The sequence below is a fragment of the Apus apus genome, chromosome 3 (assembly GCF_020740795.1).
Source record: "Apus apus isolate bApuApu2 chromosome 3, bApuApu2.pri.cur, whole genome shotgun sequence".
NCBI classification, from domain to species: Eukaryota; Metazoa; Chordata; class Aves; order Apodiformes; family Apodidae; genus Apus; species Apus apus.
This window is the reverse complement of record NC_067284.1, coordinates 44,280,506-44,299,794: the sequence shown is the minus strand read 5'-3', so window position 1 is coordinate 44,299,794 and position 19,289 is coordinate 44,280,506. Positions and strand designations below refer to the sequence as shown.

The 19,289-nt window shown below is 44.7% G+C and overlaps 1 protein-coding gene across 1 annotated transcript in view; it reads left to right on the top strand.

Annotated features, from left to right (window-relative positions):
• Window positions 1-19,289, top strand: part of BUB1 (BUB1 mitotic checkpoint serine/threonine kinase) — a 30,086-nt gene that overhangs the window by 9,294 nt on the left and 1,503 nt on the right. Inside the window, exons 11-37 of the mRNA XM_051614805.1 lie at window positions 181-366; window positions 830-894; window positions 1,168-1,255; window positions 1,581-1,650; window positions 2,205-2,424; window positions 2,648-2,738; window positions 3,020-3,133; window positions 5,610-5,669; window positions 5,751-5,895; window positions 6,269-6,465; window positions 7,255-7,295; window positions 7,547-7,653; window positions 8,708-8,760; window positions 8,871-9,061; window positions 9,491-9,651; window positions 9,996-10,330; window positions 11,139-11,191; window positions 11,698-11,835; window positions 12,835-12,924; window positions 13,603-13,693; window positions 14,080-14,161; window positions 14,818-14,998; window positions 15,571-15,649; window positions 16,158-16,366; window positions 16,834-16,974; window positions 17,575-17,690; window positions 19,039-19,200. Coding sequence (XP_051470765.1) covers window positions 181-366; window positions 830-894; window positions 1,168-1,255; window positions 1,581-1,650; window positions 2,205-2,424; window positions 2,648-2,738; window positions 3,020-3,133; window positions 5,610-5,669; window positions 5,751-5,895; window positions 6,269-6,465; window positions 7,255-7,295; window positions 7,547-7,653; window positions 8,708-8,760; window positions 8,871-9,061; window positions 9,491-9,651; window positions 9,996-10,330; window positions 11,139-11,191; window positions 11,698-11,835; window positions 12,835-12,924; window positions 13,603-13,693; window positions 14,080-14,161; window positions 14,818-14,998; window positions 15,571-15,649; window positions 16,158-16,366; window positions 16,834-16,974; window positions 17,575-17,690; window positions 19,039-19,200 — 3,466 coding nt within the window. The remainder of the gene's footprint in view (window positions 1-180; window positions 367-829; window positions 895-1,167; window positions 1,256-1,580; window positions 1,651-2,204; window positions 2,425-2,647; window positions 2,739-3,019; window positions 3,134-5,609; window positions 5,670-5,750; window positions 5,896-6,268; window positions 6,466-7,254; window positions 7,296-7,546; window positions 7,654-8,707; window positions 8,761-8,870; window positions 9,062-9,490; window positions 9,652-9,995; window positions 10,331-11,138; window positions 11,192-11,697; window positions 11,836-12,834; window positions 12,925-13,602; window positions 13,694-14,079; window positions 14,162-14,817; window positions 14,999-15,570; window positions 15,650-16,157; window positions 16,367-16,833; window positions 16,975-17,574; window positions 17,691-19,038; window positions 19,201-19,289) is intronic.

The window sequence follows — 19,289 nt, the reverse complement described above, 5'->3', positions numbered from 1 at the left end:
TTTGAGGGCAAAGCTGAGCTCTGCAGGAACTTCTCTTAACTCTCAGATTTGGCAAGAGTTGATGGTTAAAGAGTTTCTTGAGGGGAAACGTTTGAGAGGGGAGGTGAAGAACTCCTGAAATTAATGTAACTTTTTATTTTCTTAGGAGTGGCAAATTGATTTCTCTTTTTCTGCTTGCAGGGGATTTGTTTGGACTTACGATGTGATCATTCTGATAAATGCCATCTTCATTGCTCTGGATGAGGAAACCCCTTATATTTCTTATGCAGAGTGGGTCTTCCTTGCTTTGTATATAATTGAGATACTCCTGAAAGTGTACACTTACGAACCAAGGGCGTTCTTTGGCAAAAATCAGTTCTGGAACTGGTGAGTGGGATGAATGTTTGTGGTAAGGGTGGTGTGATGTGCCATGAGATCTTTGAACACAGGAGCTGAATGCTCCTCAAGAACTGAAGGTCTCTGGGAGAGATGGGCTGCTGAACTCTGCTGCTGAACTCCTGTGCCAGGGCGTAATTAAAATGATTGAATGTGTCAGAGTACACTGTTCTCTTCCCTGGCCTAACCTGGCTCTGATTGAGACTACTGTTCTCTGCCCTGCTCTCTTATCTTGGTCAAAATTGACTCTCTTACATATGAAGATAGTGACTGTGCAGGGGAAAGTGTTTTGCTAATTAAAGCCTTCCCACCCAGCAAAGAGTCTGAGCTGACATGGAGCTGTCTGGCACAGACATGAGGAAGAGGGGTCACTGCTTGTTTGTGTTGGGCAGCAGCTGAAGCATCCAGTCTCAGCTGCCCACCAGACTAACAGCGCTGCCTTCCCTCGTGCTAGGTTTGATACCCTCATCATCTTTGCTGCCCTGACTGCAACGATACTCAATACCACCCTGAAATCGAGTAAGTGCAGCTTGAGCAGTCTGCATGCATCTGGGAAACTCGGTGGTCTTGAGTTGTCTTTTGCCATCACCTTGGGCTTGAGAGTTTTTTTGACAAGACAGTGAATTTCCTATAGGGTTTCTAAGAACTAACCCAGTCTTTTTTATTTTTATTTTTTAATAACTTCCTGTTATAAACAGTATTTAGAAGGACGTAATCATAATAAATAACATGCTTTATTTCTAAGCTTCCCTCCTTATTTTTCATAACAAATTTTTTTTTTTCCTTTCTCAGCCACAAAGTACAACAGCCAGCAGATCCTGGACATTGTCTTCATCTTAAGGGTCCTCAGGCTAATAAGGATTGTTGACAGCATTCAAAGGTAACAAAGAAAGTGGGGTATGGTTCTGGGGGCAAGTGTTGTCAGAGGCTGGCTGAAACAGTGCTTTGAGTTATTCTACATGCCTGCTTTGACAGTTGTTCTGCATGCCTGCAGTGGCCATGTTGACTGTGGCCACTCAACAAAGCATCCCACTGCCTTGTCCCAGCATGCCTGGGATGAGCCCAGCTGCTGCAGCCTCTCTGCAGACCTGCTTTTAAGTAAGGGCATGTGGGAAGCATGTGCTGGATGGGGTGTGAGGATAAGCAACCATGGGCTTTAAAAGAGCCTCTCCACAGCAGGTGTTGTCGTGAATCATTTGCTGTAGGTTCCGGGTCATCATGAACACACTGATAAACATCGTGCCAACAATGTTGACATTTGGTGGGCTGACTCTGGTAAGAAATCCTGATATCCTAGCTCAAAGCACTCCAGTTTTGCAGGAATGTGTCTTAAGTGTCATGCTCATGCTGTTTCCAAGAGGATAAATGCAAATCTCTGGATGGCTGGCCTTTGAAATCGTAAGTGTCCATTTCATCCTTGGTCATTGCACATGCAAACGTGTGCAGAGGGGTTGGGATCCTGCTAGTTGCCATGTCAGCACATCCTTCTTTGCTCCATGGGGCAGTGAGGATGGTCTGGGCTTCACACTGTAAGAATCAAACTCTGGTTTGAGCAAGAAGCTGCATGAGACTGGTTTCTCAAATTATTTCCTAAATACAAATTGGCCTCATAATTTGAGAATATTTTATTTCCATGTATTTGAGCTATGATTCTTGGCTTAGTATTTCTGCCTGGTAGTTGCCCTTGTGGGTTGGATCTCCTGGACTCTCTATGCTGCTCCTCAGCAGCTTGCCATGTTTGTAAAAACTGGAAAATGTGCTGGAGCTCTAAACTTGCCATGGAGCTTGCTGATCACTGGAGAAGCAGGCAATGGGGTTTCTCTTCCCAGGTTGTGTACTGTGTATTTGCCATCGTTGGCATGGAGTTATTCCATGGGAAAATCCAGTTCTTCCCTGCAAACTCTAATGCTCCTCACGCCCTGGAATGTGGGAACCCATCCCTCAAGGATTCTCTGTTTGCCCGTGGAAAATACTGCAAGAACAACTTCAACAACTTTGCATCATCCTTCATTGTCCTGATGGAGCTGACTGTAGTCAATCAGTGGCATGATATCCTTTGTGGTGGATCACCAAGCTCTAGTTTGGACCTGTCATGCTATTCCCCTTGGGTTGCATGCACCCATGCATGTAGTGCTGGACACCAGGCATGGGTTCCTGCAGAGGGCTTTGTTGAGAAGGTCAGTGCTGGGCAGTATGATCTGGTTCCTCCCTTAGCACTGCTCTACAGCAAGATGTCCTCTTTTAGCTCTCTTGTCCTTAACTCCCATCTTACTCTTTGCTAATGGATTTGCCAATGTGACTGCTCAGCCTGCGAAGCTCTATTTCATTGCCTTTCATATTGTGATGGTGATAATCATTGTCAAGTAAGTTCTGGGTTGTTTTCCTCCATTCTGGAAGGAAGAAGGGCTCTGCCTCGGGCTGAGGTGGTACTGATGGTCACACAGAGTGACTCTAAGGAACATGTGTCATAGAGGTATTTGCTGCACCTATTCTTGCCTCCACTGAGTGCTGCTCCAGCAGAGGAGGGGAAGGAGTGCTGGGAAACAAGCCCGGGAATTCCAACTCAGTAGTTGATGCCCAAAAGCAAAGAGTAGGAAGGCAGCAGGAAAAGCTGTCTTGTAATTCTGTTCATCGTTTCTTTCAGTATCTTTGTGTCGTTCATTTTGGAAGCTTTCTTTGTGGAGTACTCTCTAGAGAAGAGTGAAGTAGAAACGGCCATCGAACAGAAAATCCAGGAGCTGGGAATGGGAGTTCAAGAGTAAGCCCCCAAAAGGGTTATGCAGGATGTGGCTTGCTTGGTACATCTGATGAGGGCTGAAAAAGCTACCCTCTATCCCGAAGTGTGAGCTGAGACTCCTCTTCTTGTCACAAAGTTATTGCTGATCTGTCATGACCGAGTTGGCTTAGTCTAGATGTTAGGAGAAGGCTACTCATGCTGGCCTCTCTGAGCTCTTCCAGCCTGGGGCTGTTTCCAAGAGGATGGGGGAGATGATGAAGACTTAACACCATGACTGGTGCTTCTCCTGCCCTAGAGAATTAATTGTTGCTGGGTACAGCTGGGCCCCTGGGGTGGGATGTTCCCCTCCTGGGGTAACTTTGGGCCCTTCTTTTGTAGGGACGAGCTCCGGGATGAGCAGCTGCTGGATAACATGGAGAGCACTGCACATAGCCTTGAGGCAGAAGGGGGAACAAAGCCCCCCTCAAAAGGGCTGGTGTTTAAAATTGCCTCCAAACGTAAGTGCAGCCCTGCAGTGCTCTGGGTGAGACCAAGGCTCTGAGCTGCCCCTGGTGGTAGCCCTCTCTGGGGAAGCTCCCACGCACTTCTGCTTCCTTTGGGCTATAAAAGCAGCTAAAACCCAGCTGGTGATTTTTAGAGAACTGTGGACATTCTAATGTTTCCTGTTGCTTTTTTACTTCTCTAGCAACTTCATTTCCTCTCTTCTACCTCGGCCCTCCTGTGTATGCTTTGCTTCAATAGCCAGTCTCTGAAGACACTGCCATGGTCCTGCTGGTGCCAGGAAGCCCAGTTTCTGCTTTTCTCCTTCCTGTATGCACTCTGCAACCCTCCTGGCTTGGATCACGGGGTGACTATATCCTCCTTTCCTTTAGCTTAGTGCCAGCTTTTTTCCATGGCTTTCTTGCTGGTTCCTCAGTCTTACGCTTCTCAGCATGGCTGCTGAGGACATGCAGGAACAGAAGTGCTTAAAATACTAAAATAATGCTCTTAGCCTTTACAAGCACTCACAGTGCTTAAAAGTGCATGGGGTAAAACACCAGGGAACATAATTTATGGCATTTGTTTTTTTACCTTTGAGGTAAGAGTCACCTCGAGGTAGCTACCTCCTAACTTCTGAGGAACAGGAATAGATGCTCACAGTGACTATTCTTGGCCACCTACAGGGTACAGGACGGTTGATGCTCTGCTCCAGCGTATGTTTGAGGCAGAGATACCCCTTGAGGATGAAGGCCCTTCCTTTGAAGAGATCTTGAACTTGTCCCCTGCTGCTCCTGTACCCAGTAACCTGATGTCGGAGAGCGTGGCGTGACAAGGTGACCCAGGGTAGTGAGTGAGTGGCACAGGAGGATCTGATCCTGCCTTTGGCCTCTCACAAGCCAGATGACACAGGGAAGGGGCGGCTGACGCTGGAAACGGCCTCGTTGTGCAGAGAAGCTTAATCTTGTGTGAAGACTGATGTAAATGTTGAGACTGGAACTTGCTCTTGTGGGAAAGCAGAGGCTCCCCAGCTGCCTCATAGTGCTGTATTCAGTATGTTATGAAATACCTACTGCTTGTAACTGGAATCTTGTATTATAGCACTTTTGTATACATGTATGGAGCAGTGTAAAATGGATTAAACGGCTCTTTGCTACATTAAATTCAGCAGGCTGAACAATTACTTAATGATTGGGGGGGGGGCGTGTTGTATCCTACTTTCACCTTTGGGGGCTATTTGTTTTACCGAATTCAACAGGCACACCGCCCTCCAGTTAGTGCCGAACGGCGGCAACGCTGAGGCTGTCGGCTCCTTGCAATCTGCACGTTTAATTGCACTCCCGAGCACAGCCTGAGCCATTCCTGCTCCCCACACCCACCTCCGAGCGGGGGAGCACGGCGCCTTAGACCTGCCCTCTGCAACCTTGAGCTGTGCCAAGTAATAGCTATTAGTTTATAGCCTGATTTTTTTTTTTTTTAACTTCCCACCCTCCTCCCTTACCGGGCCAGCGTCCCCCAGGCCGTGCTGTGCCACCCGCGGGTCCCGCTCCCCCCGGCCCGGGGTGGCGGGAAGGAGCACAGCGCGCCGGGAGCAGCGGCCGCCCCGCCCCCAGGGCGTGGCCGCTCGCAACTACCCAATGGGGTGATAAGGGAGGCGGGGCTGGGAGCGCGCACAACCAATGGGGTGATACGGGAGGCGGGGCCCGCTGGCCGGGCGCGGCGGCCAATGGGAAGGCGGCGCGGCGGGTTTGAACGCGGCGGCGGCCGTTGGGGCGGGCGGGCGGAAGATGGAGGGGGCCGTGCGGTGAGCGGGGGCCTGGGGCGGGACGGGGCCTGGGGGCTGCGCGGGGCAGGTGCCGCCCGGTGCCGCCCGGTGCCGCCCGGTGCGGGGGCGGCAGGCCTCGCCATGGCGCCCTTGAGCTGCGCGGGAGGCGGGCGCCCCAGAGGGACCCGGCCTCTCTGTCTCTCCGCCGGGGCCTCCCCGCTCGCGGCTCAGGCTGTCCTGCCCTTGGCCTTTCAGGAGCTACGAGGCGCAGATCCGGAGCTACCAGGGGACGGACCCGCTGGAGCCGTGGGACAGGTGAGCGCGGCGCGGGCCGGGGGGGCGGGCGGGCCCGCGGGGGCAGGGCGGGGCCGTGACCCGCCCGCCTGCCTGTTCCAGGTACGCGCGGTGGGTGGAAGGATGCCTGCCCCTTCAAGAGAAGCAGAACCGTTGGCCTGGTCTCCTGGAGCAGCTTGTGAAGGGGTTCCTGGGCGACAAGAGGTACCACCAAGACCCAAGATTTGTTAGCTACTGTATCAAGCTGGTAGGTATGCGCTTCTCTGGGAGCTAAGCTCTCCTAAAGCGTTAAAGGTGTCCCCCCCATCCTGTATGTGGCTCCGTGGCTGGGAAGAGCTGTGGGAGGAAAAGGAGCCCTTGGGAATGTGGCCTGGAGTTCGGATGCATTTCTCTCCCAGGGAGCTCTGAAAACTGTTCAGTGTTGCTGAAGGATAAGTATGGGGGTTTTTAAAGCTGTGTTATGGAGTTGTTTAGGTTACTAGAGGTATCTTCAGGCTGCTTTCATTTTTAGTTACCATCCTATGATGGCCACTGAGAAATTGCTACTGTTTGTTTTTACCCGCCACTTCCTTGAATGTTTTTGAAAGCTCTTATGGCTTTCGCATCCTTATCTTATACAGGCAGAGTTCATCAGTTCTCCTTGCCAGTATTTTGAGTACCTCTATGGACAGGGAATTGGTTCGAAGGCATCCAACTTCTATGCTGCTTGGGCTCAGCAGCTGGTAAAGGAAGGCAACGTGCAGGGTGCTGGAGCTGTCCTTCAAAAGGCTCTTCACAACCAGGCACAGCCACAGGAGAACTTGCAGCAGCTGTACTGGTAATTCTGATCTGTCTTTTACTTGTTGAGCTATTCTAGATAGCATACAGTTAAATTTTTTTTTTCTTGCATGCATGTAGGTTGTGCTGTAGCAGAGGGATTATTTTTGTTTAAAAATACTTGTAGAAATAATTGATTTTGTTGAAAGTGGGTATAAGCTTAATAATACTTCTTTGCTGTTCAATATTTATAGGGTGTTTTGGAGGGTGTAGTGAGAAAAACGGGACCAGAGTGTCTTCAGTGAAGTAGGGTCCCAAAATAAAGTTCCTTAATTGATTAATTTCTTGTCTAGTCTATGTTAAGTAGATCCTAACAATAAAGACGTGTAGCCTGGCCTTGTGTGAGCTTTCTTGCAAACTCAAGCAAGCTGGCCATGCTAGTGACACCTGGCTTTTCAAGTTAGTGATATTCGTATTCTTTCCAGAGTTTATTAATTGGCTGTAGCTGCCTGTGTTTCTGTTGCCACTGCCGTTTCAATGCATGCTCCAGCTGCAGCTTCACTTGCACCCTCTTTGATTTTGGTTGGTGTCCGTAGCTGGAACTGCAGCGAGATCAGATGCCCAGTTGCTGAGCTGGATTGGTTTTAGTTCCCCTTGGAGATGTGTTGACATTAATACATATATCCAGTTTCTTGTCCTCAGTAATAAGTCTCCTGTAACTACCCTGAGTTCTTTAGTGTTGTGTTTCACAGTATGATGACTGCACAGGGAAATCAAGGGGTCCTGGGAGGTGGGGAGGAATGAGGGAGAGGTGACTTAAAGATAATAACTGACATTTCTTGCAATTTAGCTGGCTGCAGAAGTATGATGCTCAGAATCCTCCTTTGCCAGGTGAGACTAGAGATATTTGCCTGTGAGCCATAGCTCAATTAGATGAATCTTCCTCATCCAGTGAGTTTTGTAACTGAAGAAAATAAGCTTCCCATAGAAACTAATTTATGTTTTCCTGGCCATATTTGAAATTCTTAAGGGGAGTATATGACAAATTAAGTACTACTTTTCCAATGTTTAAAGTTAATAGAAATTAATAAATGAGGAAATTATTGCTGCTCATTAATGCAAACCATTATTGTCTGTGCCAGGCGCTGCTGTTACAAAACCACTTCAAACTTCACATGCTGCAAATCAAATGGCTCCTCGAAAAAGTGTTTCAAACCTTAATGACCCGGCACACGCATGCAAAAATCAGGTAAATGGTAATAGGTGATTTAGACAGTGTGGGGGGAGCCCTCACAGAGAACTTAGATTTATGAGCTTGACGGAGCAGGAGGGGTAAAATATACCAACTCTTATCTGGTGTATCTCAGAAAGTGTTACTCGTGATGCTTACAGCATAAGAACATATCTTCATAGAACTGTCTCGGTTGGGAAGAACTGAGACACGCTTTTTAGTCACTTGATGTGTTTCCAGAACCACAGGCAGAGAGAGTAAGCCACACAGCTGGTTAGCATTCTTTAGAGGAACCCCCTTCCCTACAATAAAACATCAAAACCAGAAATGATACTACCTGTAACTCATTTCAGCTAAGTACCAGGATGCAGCACTCTTGTTCTGTTGAGATTTGGTGAATCTCTTCACAGTTCCTCACAGCCTTTCTGGCACAGTCAGATGAAAGGTGAATGGGGGGTGAAATTAAAGGCTGAAGGGCTGTGGGTAGGAAACTGATGTAAGCTTTCTCAGCTTGGTGCCCTTCTCTAAAGTGCCTATGACTTTCAGTTTGGTATTGACTGCAAACACTGAAAGTTGTCTTGTATGGTGGAGTAAAGCTTAAAACTTACAACGTCTGCTGCCTGTTCCTTAGCCCTGAGCTTGGATATCTTGTTCAAAGTAAGAAACTGGGTGGGGCCATCCAATCTATTCTTAATAAACCCAGGTGTTCTAGAATTTACATTCCTGTTTTTTTGGAAAACAGACACTACCAATTCCAGTGTCCTTCTGGACTGCACTTTCCAAAACTGCTTCTGTCTCTTGTGGTTCTCTGGGATCTTGTTCATTTTCCAAAATCTCTCAGAGATTACAGCAGACGTGTACAGCTAAGTCTTCAGAATGAGCTTCCTCAGGCTCTGAGCACTTGTAGAGCTCTCTTGATGATCTGTTCTTGCCATGCTTGTGGTCTGAATTATCATCTCTTCAATCAGAATTAAATATTATGGGCTTCCTGGCAGCTAGTCTGGTAAAAAAATGAATGGTTAACTGTAATACTGGAACTTTTTCCTTTTTTATTTCCCCTGCCCTGCTTTAGGGTCCCGATTCTGCTGGTGCTCAGTCCTGTTCTACTGGTGGAAGAGAAGAAGTGTAAGTGTTGGAGATTGTTTGGTTTTTTAAGTCACACTGTGGGAAAATTAACATGCTCCTGGAATAAATCTAATTAACTTGAATTGAGTTTTTCTTCTCTTTCCTCACAGCAAGTATGTTACATACATCTCCAAATCTGAAGTTCTTCCTAAGTCATCATCTGTTGTTGTGGAATGTGAGCAGGTTGCAATGTATGATAAAAACCTACTTGTCTGTGAAGGCTCTGAACTTTCATTTGAAGAGCTGAGAGCCAAGAGATACTTCAAGAAATATGAGCGCCTCAGAAGACAGCAAGAATGGGGTATTCTTCTCTCTCCATCTAGCTCTTCCATAAACATCCTCATATTCTTGGAAAACTAGTACTTGGCTGCATTCCTTTCTTTTCAACCTCTCTACTGAAGCCTGAAAACTTTCTCAATGCCCAAGTTAGCATCCCCATGCAGAATCAGGGTGGGGTGTGCTTGGAAGCGTGAGCTACGTCCCAGTTGTAGCTGAGATGGTCTCAAGGCAAAGTTTGTAAGTAGCAGTAATAGCTTTGTGTGCTGAATGATCACTTCTTGGAGAAAAAGTAGGTGGGCGTTCACACAGGCAACTTAAGTCTTGGAGAAGCAAAGCCAAAACTGACTAATATATCTATGTTTTAAATGCAAGCAGCTTGTAAGGTCTGTGCTGAGAAACGAATTTGGTTGCAGATTAACTGTTTCACTTAATACCATTGTTTAATCCTTAGAAGAAGAAGAGAAAGACACCATGAGGAAAAAAGAGTCAGCTGTGCTTGAACTGCAGGCCCTGCAACAGAAGCTGGAGCAACTCACCCACCTCACCAAAAGCTTGGAGGAAACTAGACTAGAACCAGCATCTACGACATCAGCTGAACCCAGTGAGACAATGGTAAGTGTGTGTTATAGTCAGTAGGAGCAGTCTTTGTGAGCTTATCTCACCAAATTTAACAGTGTTTTAACCAGGGGAGATGTTTAACCAAATGTGGACGTCAGGGCTGCAGTACCTGACTGGTATAGATACCCAGCATAGTTTTAAATACTTGAGGAAATGTATTTTAATTGTCGAACCCAAAAGTTCATTTTTTCTTCCTTGCGATTTAATTTTAATTGCATATGAAAGTTTTCTTATGCATGGAAGGCTGTTCTAATTACACAGAAATAAAAGGGGAAATGGCAATGGCTATACTTGTGTGGGGATTTTTGAACATTAAAGAACATTTCCCATCTCTAAAGGTGCATCCACACGTGGGGCCCAGTGCAGCTCTACAGCAGAACTGGATGGCATCTTGTGAAAGTTCAGCCCTGCAGAACACCCGTACTCTGCTGTCAGACCAGCCTCAGTCAAGTCCTTTATCACCCACTGCCCTTACCCTGCAGTCAGCCAAACCTGTTGGCCACCATCTGACATCAACCTCCCTGTGGGAAGCAACATCCAAGAACGATGCTTTGAAAACTCATCGAGAGCCTGGAGAACTTCAGAAGAGTTTATTACGCCCTCCATTCAGTAATGTTTCAGCTCAGGAGCAGGCACAGCCAGACTCATCTCTTAATTGGAGCACTGGAGAACAGTACGTATAGACAGGCTGCAAATTGTGCAGTCTTCAGTATGCACTTCAGCTGAGAATTAACTAAAAAATTCTCTTTCTTCTGAAAAAATCTGAAAGTAGCTTGTGGAAAGCAATGCCTAGACACAGATCAAAGTTAACATAACTTAGAGTCCTCGTTTCAGTTTGTAATTCTTCTAATCCTGGGTTTTCATTGTAATAACTAAGAGGAAATTCAGTGTGTAACTGAAGTAATTATCCAGTGCTATTGTTCCTGCCATGCCTGAAATAAACAACAGGATGTGCTCAGTTCACGTAGACCCCACACCTTATATCTTAGCTGTGAAGGTCTCCAGAGAAGAAAAAAAGCGCTTGAATTTCTCCCCTGCCCTCCTGCTTGTGTGACTTGGCTAATATAGGAAACCAAACTGGGAGGCTTTGCCATGACAGTTACTTGAAGTTACTTGGAGGCAAACTGTATCCAAGAAGAGTATTTGGTTACAGTATTTAATTTTTAACCTTTTTAAAGGACTCTGCTGCCTTCCAGGTTTTATACCTATAGCAACCATATGAGAAACTTTCAAGGGGGGGGCAATCTCAATACTCTAAATGATCTGTGACTTACTCCATTTGTGTGACTAAAAAAGGCCATTAATGGGGTTGGGGGAAATAAAATCACGCATTTCTGGCTGTCTGGGATGTGTTCTTTGTTCTAGACTGGGAAAGGCACTCCTTGCTGCTTAGAGTGCAGTACTGCTAAGACCTGGAGTGAAGCTGGATTTTAAGTAATAGCTTTTATTTCAAGCTCATGTTCTCAATCTCTTCTTTGAAGGCACCCTAACAAGAGGTCCACTGGACTAACAATGGCTGCAGACGTGAAAGAAGGTAATAAGCCAAGTTTTGATACAGAGCAGTGCTATTGATATGACTGTTACTGGCTGGGCATCAATGGCATGTGGCTACTAGTCCCAACCCTAGCTGAGCTTTTTGACTTTCCTAGCGGCATCCCAGCATGTTTGGGCAATGTCTCTATATTCCTTCAGTAGAGCTAGTCCCTGTTTCCACCTTCTGTGTAATCCTTGTTGTTGGAGTTTAGTCAGGAGTTTGCTGTTTGTGCTTGCTGGCTTCCTGCCTGCTTGACTTTGTGTCAGAATGGATCGTTCCTGTGAATTGAAGATGAAGTCCTCTCCCTCTTGCCCTCCAGGGCAGTCTGCCTTGGGAACCTGCCAGGCAGAGCTCTGAACAAGCCAAAGTCTGCTCTCCCAAAATTGTGGGTTGTCGTGCTGCTCTTTATCTTGTTTACTTCTCTTGCTAACACTTTGCTAGCTTCTGAAATGTTAATAAACAGTCCCAGTCTGCCTCAGAAATTATCTCACTGTTCTTGTTTCTAGCATCTAGAGTTGGAAATTCTTCCTTTGTCTCTGGAAATGCTTCTCAAGCTACCCCAAACACCTCGCTGGGTGGAGCAATGCAGGCAACACCATTCAAAGTGCAGCCTTCACCTACAGTTCACACGAAGGAAGCGCTGGGTAAGCATCTGGAATAATCTGCTCCTTTCACTGGAGCTGATGGGATCTTGCCAGGTAATTTTAGTGGAGCTGAATATCCAAGGAGGCTGTCTGGTGATGGGCATGTGCATCATTCCATCAAAGATGACAGTAAAGTTATATTGGTTTTCTTGTTTTGCCCTTATCTGGTTGACCCAAAGCTTTTGACCAGAAATAGATATTTTAATAACATCCTAGCAGCCACAGCCTGTAAACCCCTGGATAAGCCACTAGTGATGCATCTACCAGGCTTCTTTTGGGTAGCATGTCCTCTGAGTGGCTCTTGTCAGTACTATCAGGATCTTGTGCTTCTGGGGTGATGACCTACAATGTGGAAGAACATTACGAAGTTACTAAGTCAACTGTGGTTGATGTTGAGCTTCCCCCAAAGCTCAAACAAATGTGGCTTAGGCAGAAGGTCTTTGATTGTTTAAAAGACCTAGTCAATTCTAAATATTGCTTTTTCAAAATCCTAGAAGGGAAATTGCAACTCAGTTTTGGGTGTCAGATGTGGAGTAATAATATCCTGATGCTGTTTTATCCCTTTTGTACTCTTCTTCTGTGGTCTTCTGTTTTGACAGTAAGCCCATTAACCACTGACGTGTAGCAAACTGCTGCAGCTGAATATGTATTTGTAAAAAGAAAAACAACAACAAAGCCCAAAAAAGCTAGTGGTACTCATTAATTTTCCAAATATCTAAGAAGATAAAGGAGAGCTTGCTCCTTTAGAAGAACCTGAAATGCCATGGAGGAGGGGGCAGGCCATGGCACCAATAAGTATGTGTTGCCCAAGTTGGATCTTCCTGTGCTTGTTCTGTTGTCTGGAGTGTTTAAATGCAAGATGAAGGAATAATTGGTTATTGGCATGTGACAAATTATAATAATTGGCGTTTGATTTGACTATTGCACAGTAGGAGAACCTCTGAAAATTTATTTTCTTTTACTGGGGATGATATTCATGTGGGTTTTGTTTCTTTTGAGGATTTCTCATGGATATGTTTCAAACACCCATCTTGCCTGAACCTCTTGATGAAAGTGAGGAACAATTTGAAGCCTTTTGCAGAAAAAGTGGTAAGCACTACTTATTTTTTCAGTCCATGCTATTTCAGTCTTTTATCTCACTTGCCCCTCCCACCAGTCCTCACCATTTTGAGATAAACAGTTGTTGGTTAGATAAGTTAGGTGTAGTGAAGAAGCCACTTCTATCCTGATAATTACTTTAATTTACTGACAGGTTCTAAATTTTGATGCACAGTCTGAGTCCAGCAGAAGCACTTTACTGTTAACAAGCCTATTCATATGTGTTACTTCTCTGTAGAGACTTCTGTGGTATTTAAAGCCTAAATTTGAAAATGACACAGCTGGTATTTGCTATGAGTAAAGATTTTTTCTAAAACATTTTGCAGACTGGGTGTTCGTATCTGAATTGCCATCTTACCATAAGAGTTAAAATTGTCTGAAATGCAGGTGGTAGCAGTGGCTTACAAGAGTGAGCACGGAGTTGTTTCACAACTGGTCACGTGCAGCCAAGAAGGCTTCTGTACTCCTGGCCAGTCTTGGGTTTGAGCAGGAGAAGTCTTCCCCATTTCCAAGAGCTTACAGGAGAGATTAATTCAGTGGGAATTCTGAGAGTGCTCCTGGTCTAGCTGGAGGCAGCCATGACCATCAGTTGCCTCGTGAGGGGTGACAATATGACTGTTTACACAGGATTCATTCTGTGAAAATAATATTGGTTATCTTATTTTTAAGAGCCTGATGGAAGTCTGAGAGCTAACACTGCTGCACCTCTCACACCTGCATTTTCTATCTTTGAAGATGAGAATGAAAAAGAGAACAGCAGGTAAGGAGGAAAAGAAGTAACGGCTCAATTCAGATTATTAAGAATTACAGATGGGATTGATTCTATTCCATATAATTTTGCTGTGACTGTACTTGCAATATCAGGATTGGCTTGAATACAGTCACCAGCAGCTGTGTAGAAGCAGGAGAAAGCTGTAGTTGCTTCTCTGTGGAATCGTGCAACTTTCCTGTTTGGACAGTGTGCTTAAGATGCTTAATTTTCTGGTTAACTGTGGATAGCTTGTTTCTTTGAGCTACTGCAACTTCTCTAAGTATTTGCAAATGGCATTCTTAAAAAAATAAATTAAAAAACAACAGTCTTTGTTATGGTCAGTTTGCCTGGGAAGGTTTCTGGGGAAAAGCCATTCTAAGCTACCTGTTTTTCAGGATCCCACAGCATAAAAACAAGGCCGAGGAGCCCAGAACCATTGGAGAACGTCCCTTGACTGACCGTACAGCAGGAACAGAAGTGAGTGTTTGGTCTTATTGCAAGAATTACCCTTGTAAATGGATTACATAACTACAGGGGATGTCAGAGGTGGTTGTATTTACCTTTGTTCTATCCCAGTCCTGCAGCACTCTGATGAATGGCACCTGGCTGAAGGCTGGATACACTTTCACATTTCCTGCCAACAGGATGAACTTTTTCAGTTGTTAATTTTCACAAAACTTCTAGAGATTCATAGCAGAGATCTCTAGAAAAACCCAGCTGCAGTTGATATGTAGATTTGCCATCTGTTTGGGGGAGGAAGGACAGTGAGCAAGAGACACCTACGTTCTAATAACCACCTAAGAGTTTTCATAGCCAAGGAGATGCATAAAACTTCAGGCCACTTTGAAACAGACAATCACTAAATAACTGGAGAGGCTTTTTCAGGCTCTTGCATCAATTTTTTGTAGTTTAGTGTTTGCTGCAATATTGACTATTGCCAACATTTAGGACTGATACAAAACATACGTAAATCTGTTGTTTAGCTGATATTACCATTCCTTTATTGTTCTAATATTGTAAGTGGACTCAGCATTATTGAAACTGACTGCAGAGGCTGCTGGTAGGCTACAGTGCAGCTCTGGTGGAATAGTTCTGATGACTTAGTTTCAAATCTTTATTTTTTTCTTGTCTAGGAAGAAAAAGGGACACCAGAGTTCTTGAGGGAAGATTACACCGTGTGGAATGTACCAAGCAGTAATAAAACATTAGCTCCCAGTCCAAACAACACGAGAGACTTTGCACGAGCTGCCCAGCTTGTGTCCACACCTTTTAATTACCTGTCTGCACCTTCACGACAAGCTTTGGAGGACAGAGGTAAATCATGCATGCTGCAGGTTGAGAGCAGCTAACAGGGTTCTGCACAGTCCTGTTTCTGTGCCCTGCTGACCTCCTAGGCCTTGCCAAATGCCACAGAGGTATGGCTCCTACTGCTGCTGCTTTCCAACACAAACTCCTTGCAGAACGGCAGCTAGGAACACAGGCTGGCCCTTCACAGAAGCTGTCCAAGAATTTTTAATAGGGAGAATAAGAGAAGGTGGCAAGGCACAACAGAGGCTTTGACTGCTGTCAAACTGATTTTCTGAGCTATTGTTCCCAGCAGTTGAAAATAGTCTAAAATTGACTCAAGTCCCAGCACCTTCTTCTGGGAGCATCTTTGTGCTTATCTGCCCCTTTTTAGTCTTGCAATATGCTCCCTAAAGAAACCAAGCTATTGTCTTTCCTTATGTATTTTAAAATAGGCATGTTCACTTCTAGCTCTTGTGACACCTTAGCAGCTTTTACAGCTGCACTGTGCCTGAATTTTCTTGTCTGGGTAAGAATACTCTACCTGTGCTTGCCTTCGTGGAAAATAAACACCTGCTCTTGTTGCTTCTCCCTTTGTTCAGCCTGTGGGGATGAGTTGCCACAAATGGAATTGGAGTTTTCTGAAGACCTGCACAAGCAGATAAAAACCAAGAAGCTAAGGTAGGTTGTGACTTGCTGAGATTTTCAGGGCTTGGGAGTGCTCAGCAGGTTTACACCAGAGCTGGCATTCAAGTTTTCCAAGGACTCTATAGCTGCTGTATCTGTGTCAGACTGGCTCTGCTTAGCATTCATCTTGGCACTTTGTGGAGTTGAATGGAGCTGGGTATGGTGATAATGCTCTAAAATGCTCCTGTGATTTAAGTTTTCTGACACATGTAGATTAAATTTAACTGTCCAAAAAGCTTCAATGGCTGTGTATGTAAAACTACAGCTTTCTTCTCAATATTGGCTGAACTTGTTGGCTGATGAACTTGAAGGTTATCAGACTGTGGGTAGCATAATATGACCAAATTTCTTATTTTTTAAGAAATGTCCATTTTAGTCATCTTAGTGTTGGTTATGGCCAAGGTCACAAGAGTGGGCACATTTGACACCTTTTCATTTACTGAATATGCAAAAATGCAATGGCATTGCTGTCAGTTAATAATATTTTGTTTTGAATATATAGCCCTGCAGAACAAGGAGAGCCTCAAGGAAATGTCTTGAAACAAGGAAATGGAATTCAAGGAATTGCTACAGCTGCTTCTCAAAGATTACATGAGCAGACTGCCACGAGCAGAGCCAAGTATTCCTCATCTGTTGGTACAGACAAAATTTCCCATGAAAAGCTGTCTGGAATGGGGCAGGACAGGACAGCTCGGAATGTTAAAGCTGCAGGTACAGAGCACAGCCTACAATTTTCTTCTGTCAAGTCCAAGACCAGAGTGGTGTCATGTTCTTGCAGCAGAGCTTTGTTTCAGTGTGAAGGTGGTCACTGCAGTGTCTAGTGGCTCCTGCAAGGAGGTTTCTGTGTGCATACAAGTGATGTAAGGAAGAACAAGCATGGGTTGTGCCTGTGTTATGTGATGCCTAAGATCTGAAGTACAGGAGTACTCAGGAGTACCTAAGAGTTCTTTCCTAGTTGAGGCTCAAATACTTCAGAAACATCTGCCTTTCTGGGCAGTTTTGGCAGGGAAGACATAGCAGCTGCATGGTTAAAACTGAGGAATACTTGTCCATCTTTTTTTTTTTTTTAAGGAATATTTTTTATTTAAATCAGTGGCACTCATTCAAGTATAAGGATGTGTCAGCTCTTTGAAACTACATTTTCTTATAGCTGAAATATTTTTCTTCTTTCCATGAAGCTCTTGTTGAGAACCCCTGGGATAAGGAACTGATTTGCAAATTCCTATTGGAGCTTCCTAAACCACTCCACACCTGTGCTAACTATTTTGAATGGAAATCTCTTCTTCCACCCATCAGACCGAAGGCTGAACTCCTGCTGGGTAAGAGCTACTTCAAACATTTAACTCTAAAGTGTTTATTGAAGTTTTTCTGAGAACCTCAGGAGTATTTTTCTAATTCCCATTTACTTGTGCATCTATCCAGATTATCTAAACCTCAGAGCTGAAACTAGACCTGCTTTGTGGGTTTGTCTTCTGTAGCCCAAGCATTTTTGCTTAGGCATTCTGACTAGGTAACTTTCCTACTTTTCCTTTCCTAGTAATCTGTGGCTCAGCTCTCAAACTTCGTGTAGAACAGCAACAGTCCTGTGTCAACAAAATCTGTACAGTAATTGCAACATATTTGTATGACTTAAATGTTAGTGTTTACTTTTTAAGAAATGCACTTTGGAATTTGATTACTTCCAGGGAGTCACACTAAAATAGAAACACTTATTTTTAGTATATGGGACTTCACAGCACTCTTTTCTTTTATGGAAAGGCAGACTAGCAAGAGCAAACCTTTAGAGAAGGACTGGCACTGGGGTTAAAGCAATATCTTACATAGGCTGATGCTTTTTTCTCTATTTCTTTCCTCCTGGGTAAAGATGCCTCTTCCATGAGGTTTGCAAGCAGGACTTACAAGTTGTTAATCTCTTAAAGGTTCCAGTTCATTCCATGTGGACTGCTTGGTTGGAGAGGGAGCTTTTGCCCAAGTCTATCAGGCTTCCATTCTGGATGCAAATAACCCTAGAAACAACCAGAAAGTAACATTCAAGGTGAGCAGTGCGGATTTGGAATAGCTCTGCTGGAAAACTTGTGAGTCTTACAGTAATGGTACCCCTCCTTGATGGATTTTGCTGAGTTTTGTTTATAAATATGAGGTAAAGCATATTGGTCTGTCCTCAAAGCCTTGTTCCCTTTGAGCACCGTGATGTCTGATTCATTCTGCATGGGAAGTTATTTATCCTCTTGCCTCTCCACCTTGTCATTATAAAATAGTCACAAGCACCCTAAGAAGTTGGAAATAGAGCCAGGCTATTTCTCTCAGCAGAGCAAAGGCAGCTATTTGTGCAAGTGCTCTTGGTCTACAGCAAATGAAAATGTCTGGATTGATGATAGGTTTTTTTACCAGATGGCACAGAAAGGGCCACTCTTTGTTCCAGATACATGCCCCCTAGCCTTCCACAAGCATTTTTCCCCTTTGTGCAGCCAGCCTCTTTGGTGGCAGCTGGTGCTTATGTCGACTTTGTTGGGTGACACCTCTCTGGTACAGTTTTATTAATAAACACACTTGTCCGGATGGCAAGTGCAGATTGAGCAGCTCCCTCTCTGCTCTGCCCTGTCTTCTTCCAGGCTGCTCCAGGGCAGGAATGAGCAACAGATGATAGCGTGTGTTTACATCAGAACTGCTGCCAAAGGGAAAGTCTGTGCAACTGTGAGGTCAGCTCTAGCCTGGGAGGGTTGTACAAGGTCACGCAACACTGCATCTGCTGCCAGGGCACGTGTACAGTTACTACAGGCTGGCTGAAACCTGGTTACGGGCTGGAGCTGACGTACACACACCCCCTTAGCCTCCACATTGGGTCTTTTTTCCTACCTTTGGAAGATTTTTGTGGATCTCTTCATCAACATTTATTATTTCAGCAAAAACCTTTTTAGCGTAGCACGTTAGTTAAGAGCTTTCTAGTATGTGATGGTGATTTAAGGCTTGTTTTTTTTGAACCAGGTATTCAGTATAGCAGGGAAAATAGAAGGGGAAGGAATCTCAAGGGTTTTCTGGTTTGACTTCAGAACCCTTTGCTCTTACACAAAATGTCTGTTGCCAGCAGGAGCATGAATGTTGCGGAAAGACTTGACATATTAAATAGCACAAAAGAACATAGCAGCTAGAATGGTATTGTGGCATGTAATTGAAGTCTTGGTTCAAGAGGATTAATCACTGAGTGTATTGACACTGAGGTTAATTGCAGTAGATAGAAGTATTCTGCTTGGTCAAGAGGAAAAATGCCTGGTCTGTTGTAAAATTTAAAAAAAAAAATAAAAAAAATAAAAAATCCCAACCTGAGAAGAACTTCTGCTTTGATGCTAATAGATTTTCGTACTAAATCAGTTTTCTGATTTCAGGTCCAGAAGCCTGCCAATCCTTGGGAGTTTTATATAGCAACACAACTAGCAGAAAGGCTTGATCCAAGCATACGCCACCTCTTCATCCACTTTTATTCTGCTCATTTCTTTCAAAATGGAAGCATTTTGGTTGGTGAGCTCCACAACTACGGAACGTTGTTGGTAAGCGTGATCAGCTTGGAACATCTCTATTCTTTTTAGAGTGCTGTTATGTTACAATATTCAGATGTCTCCTCTACTCTCCACTTTAT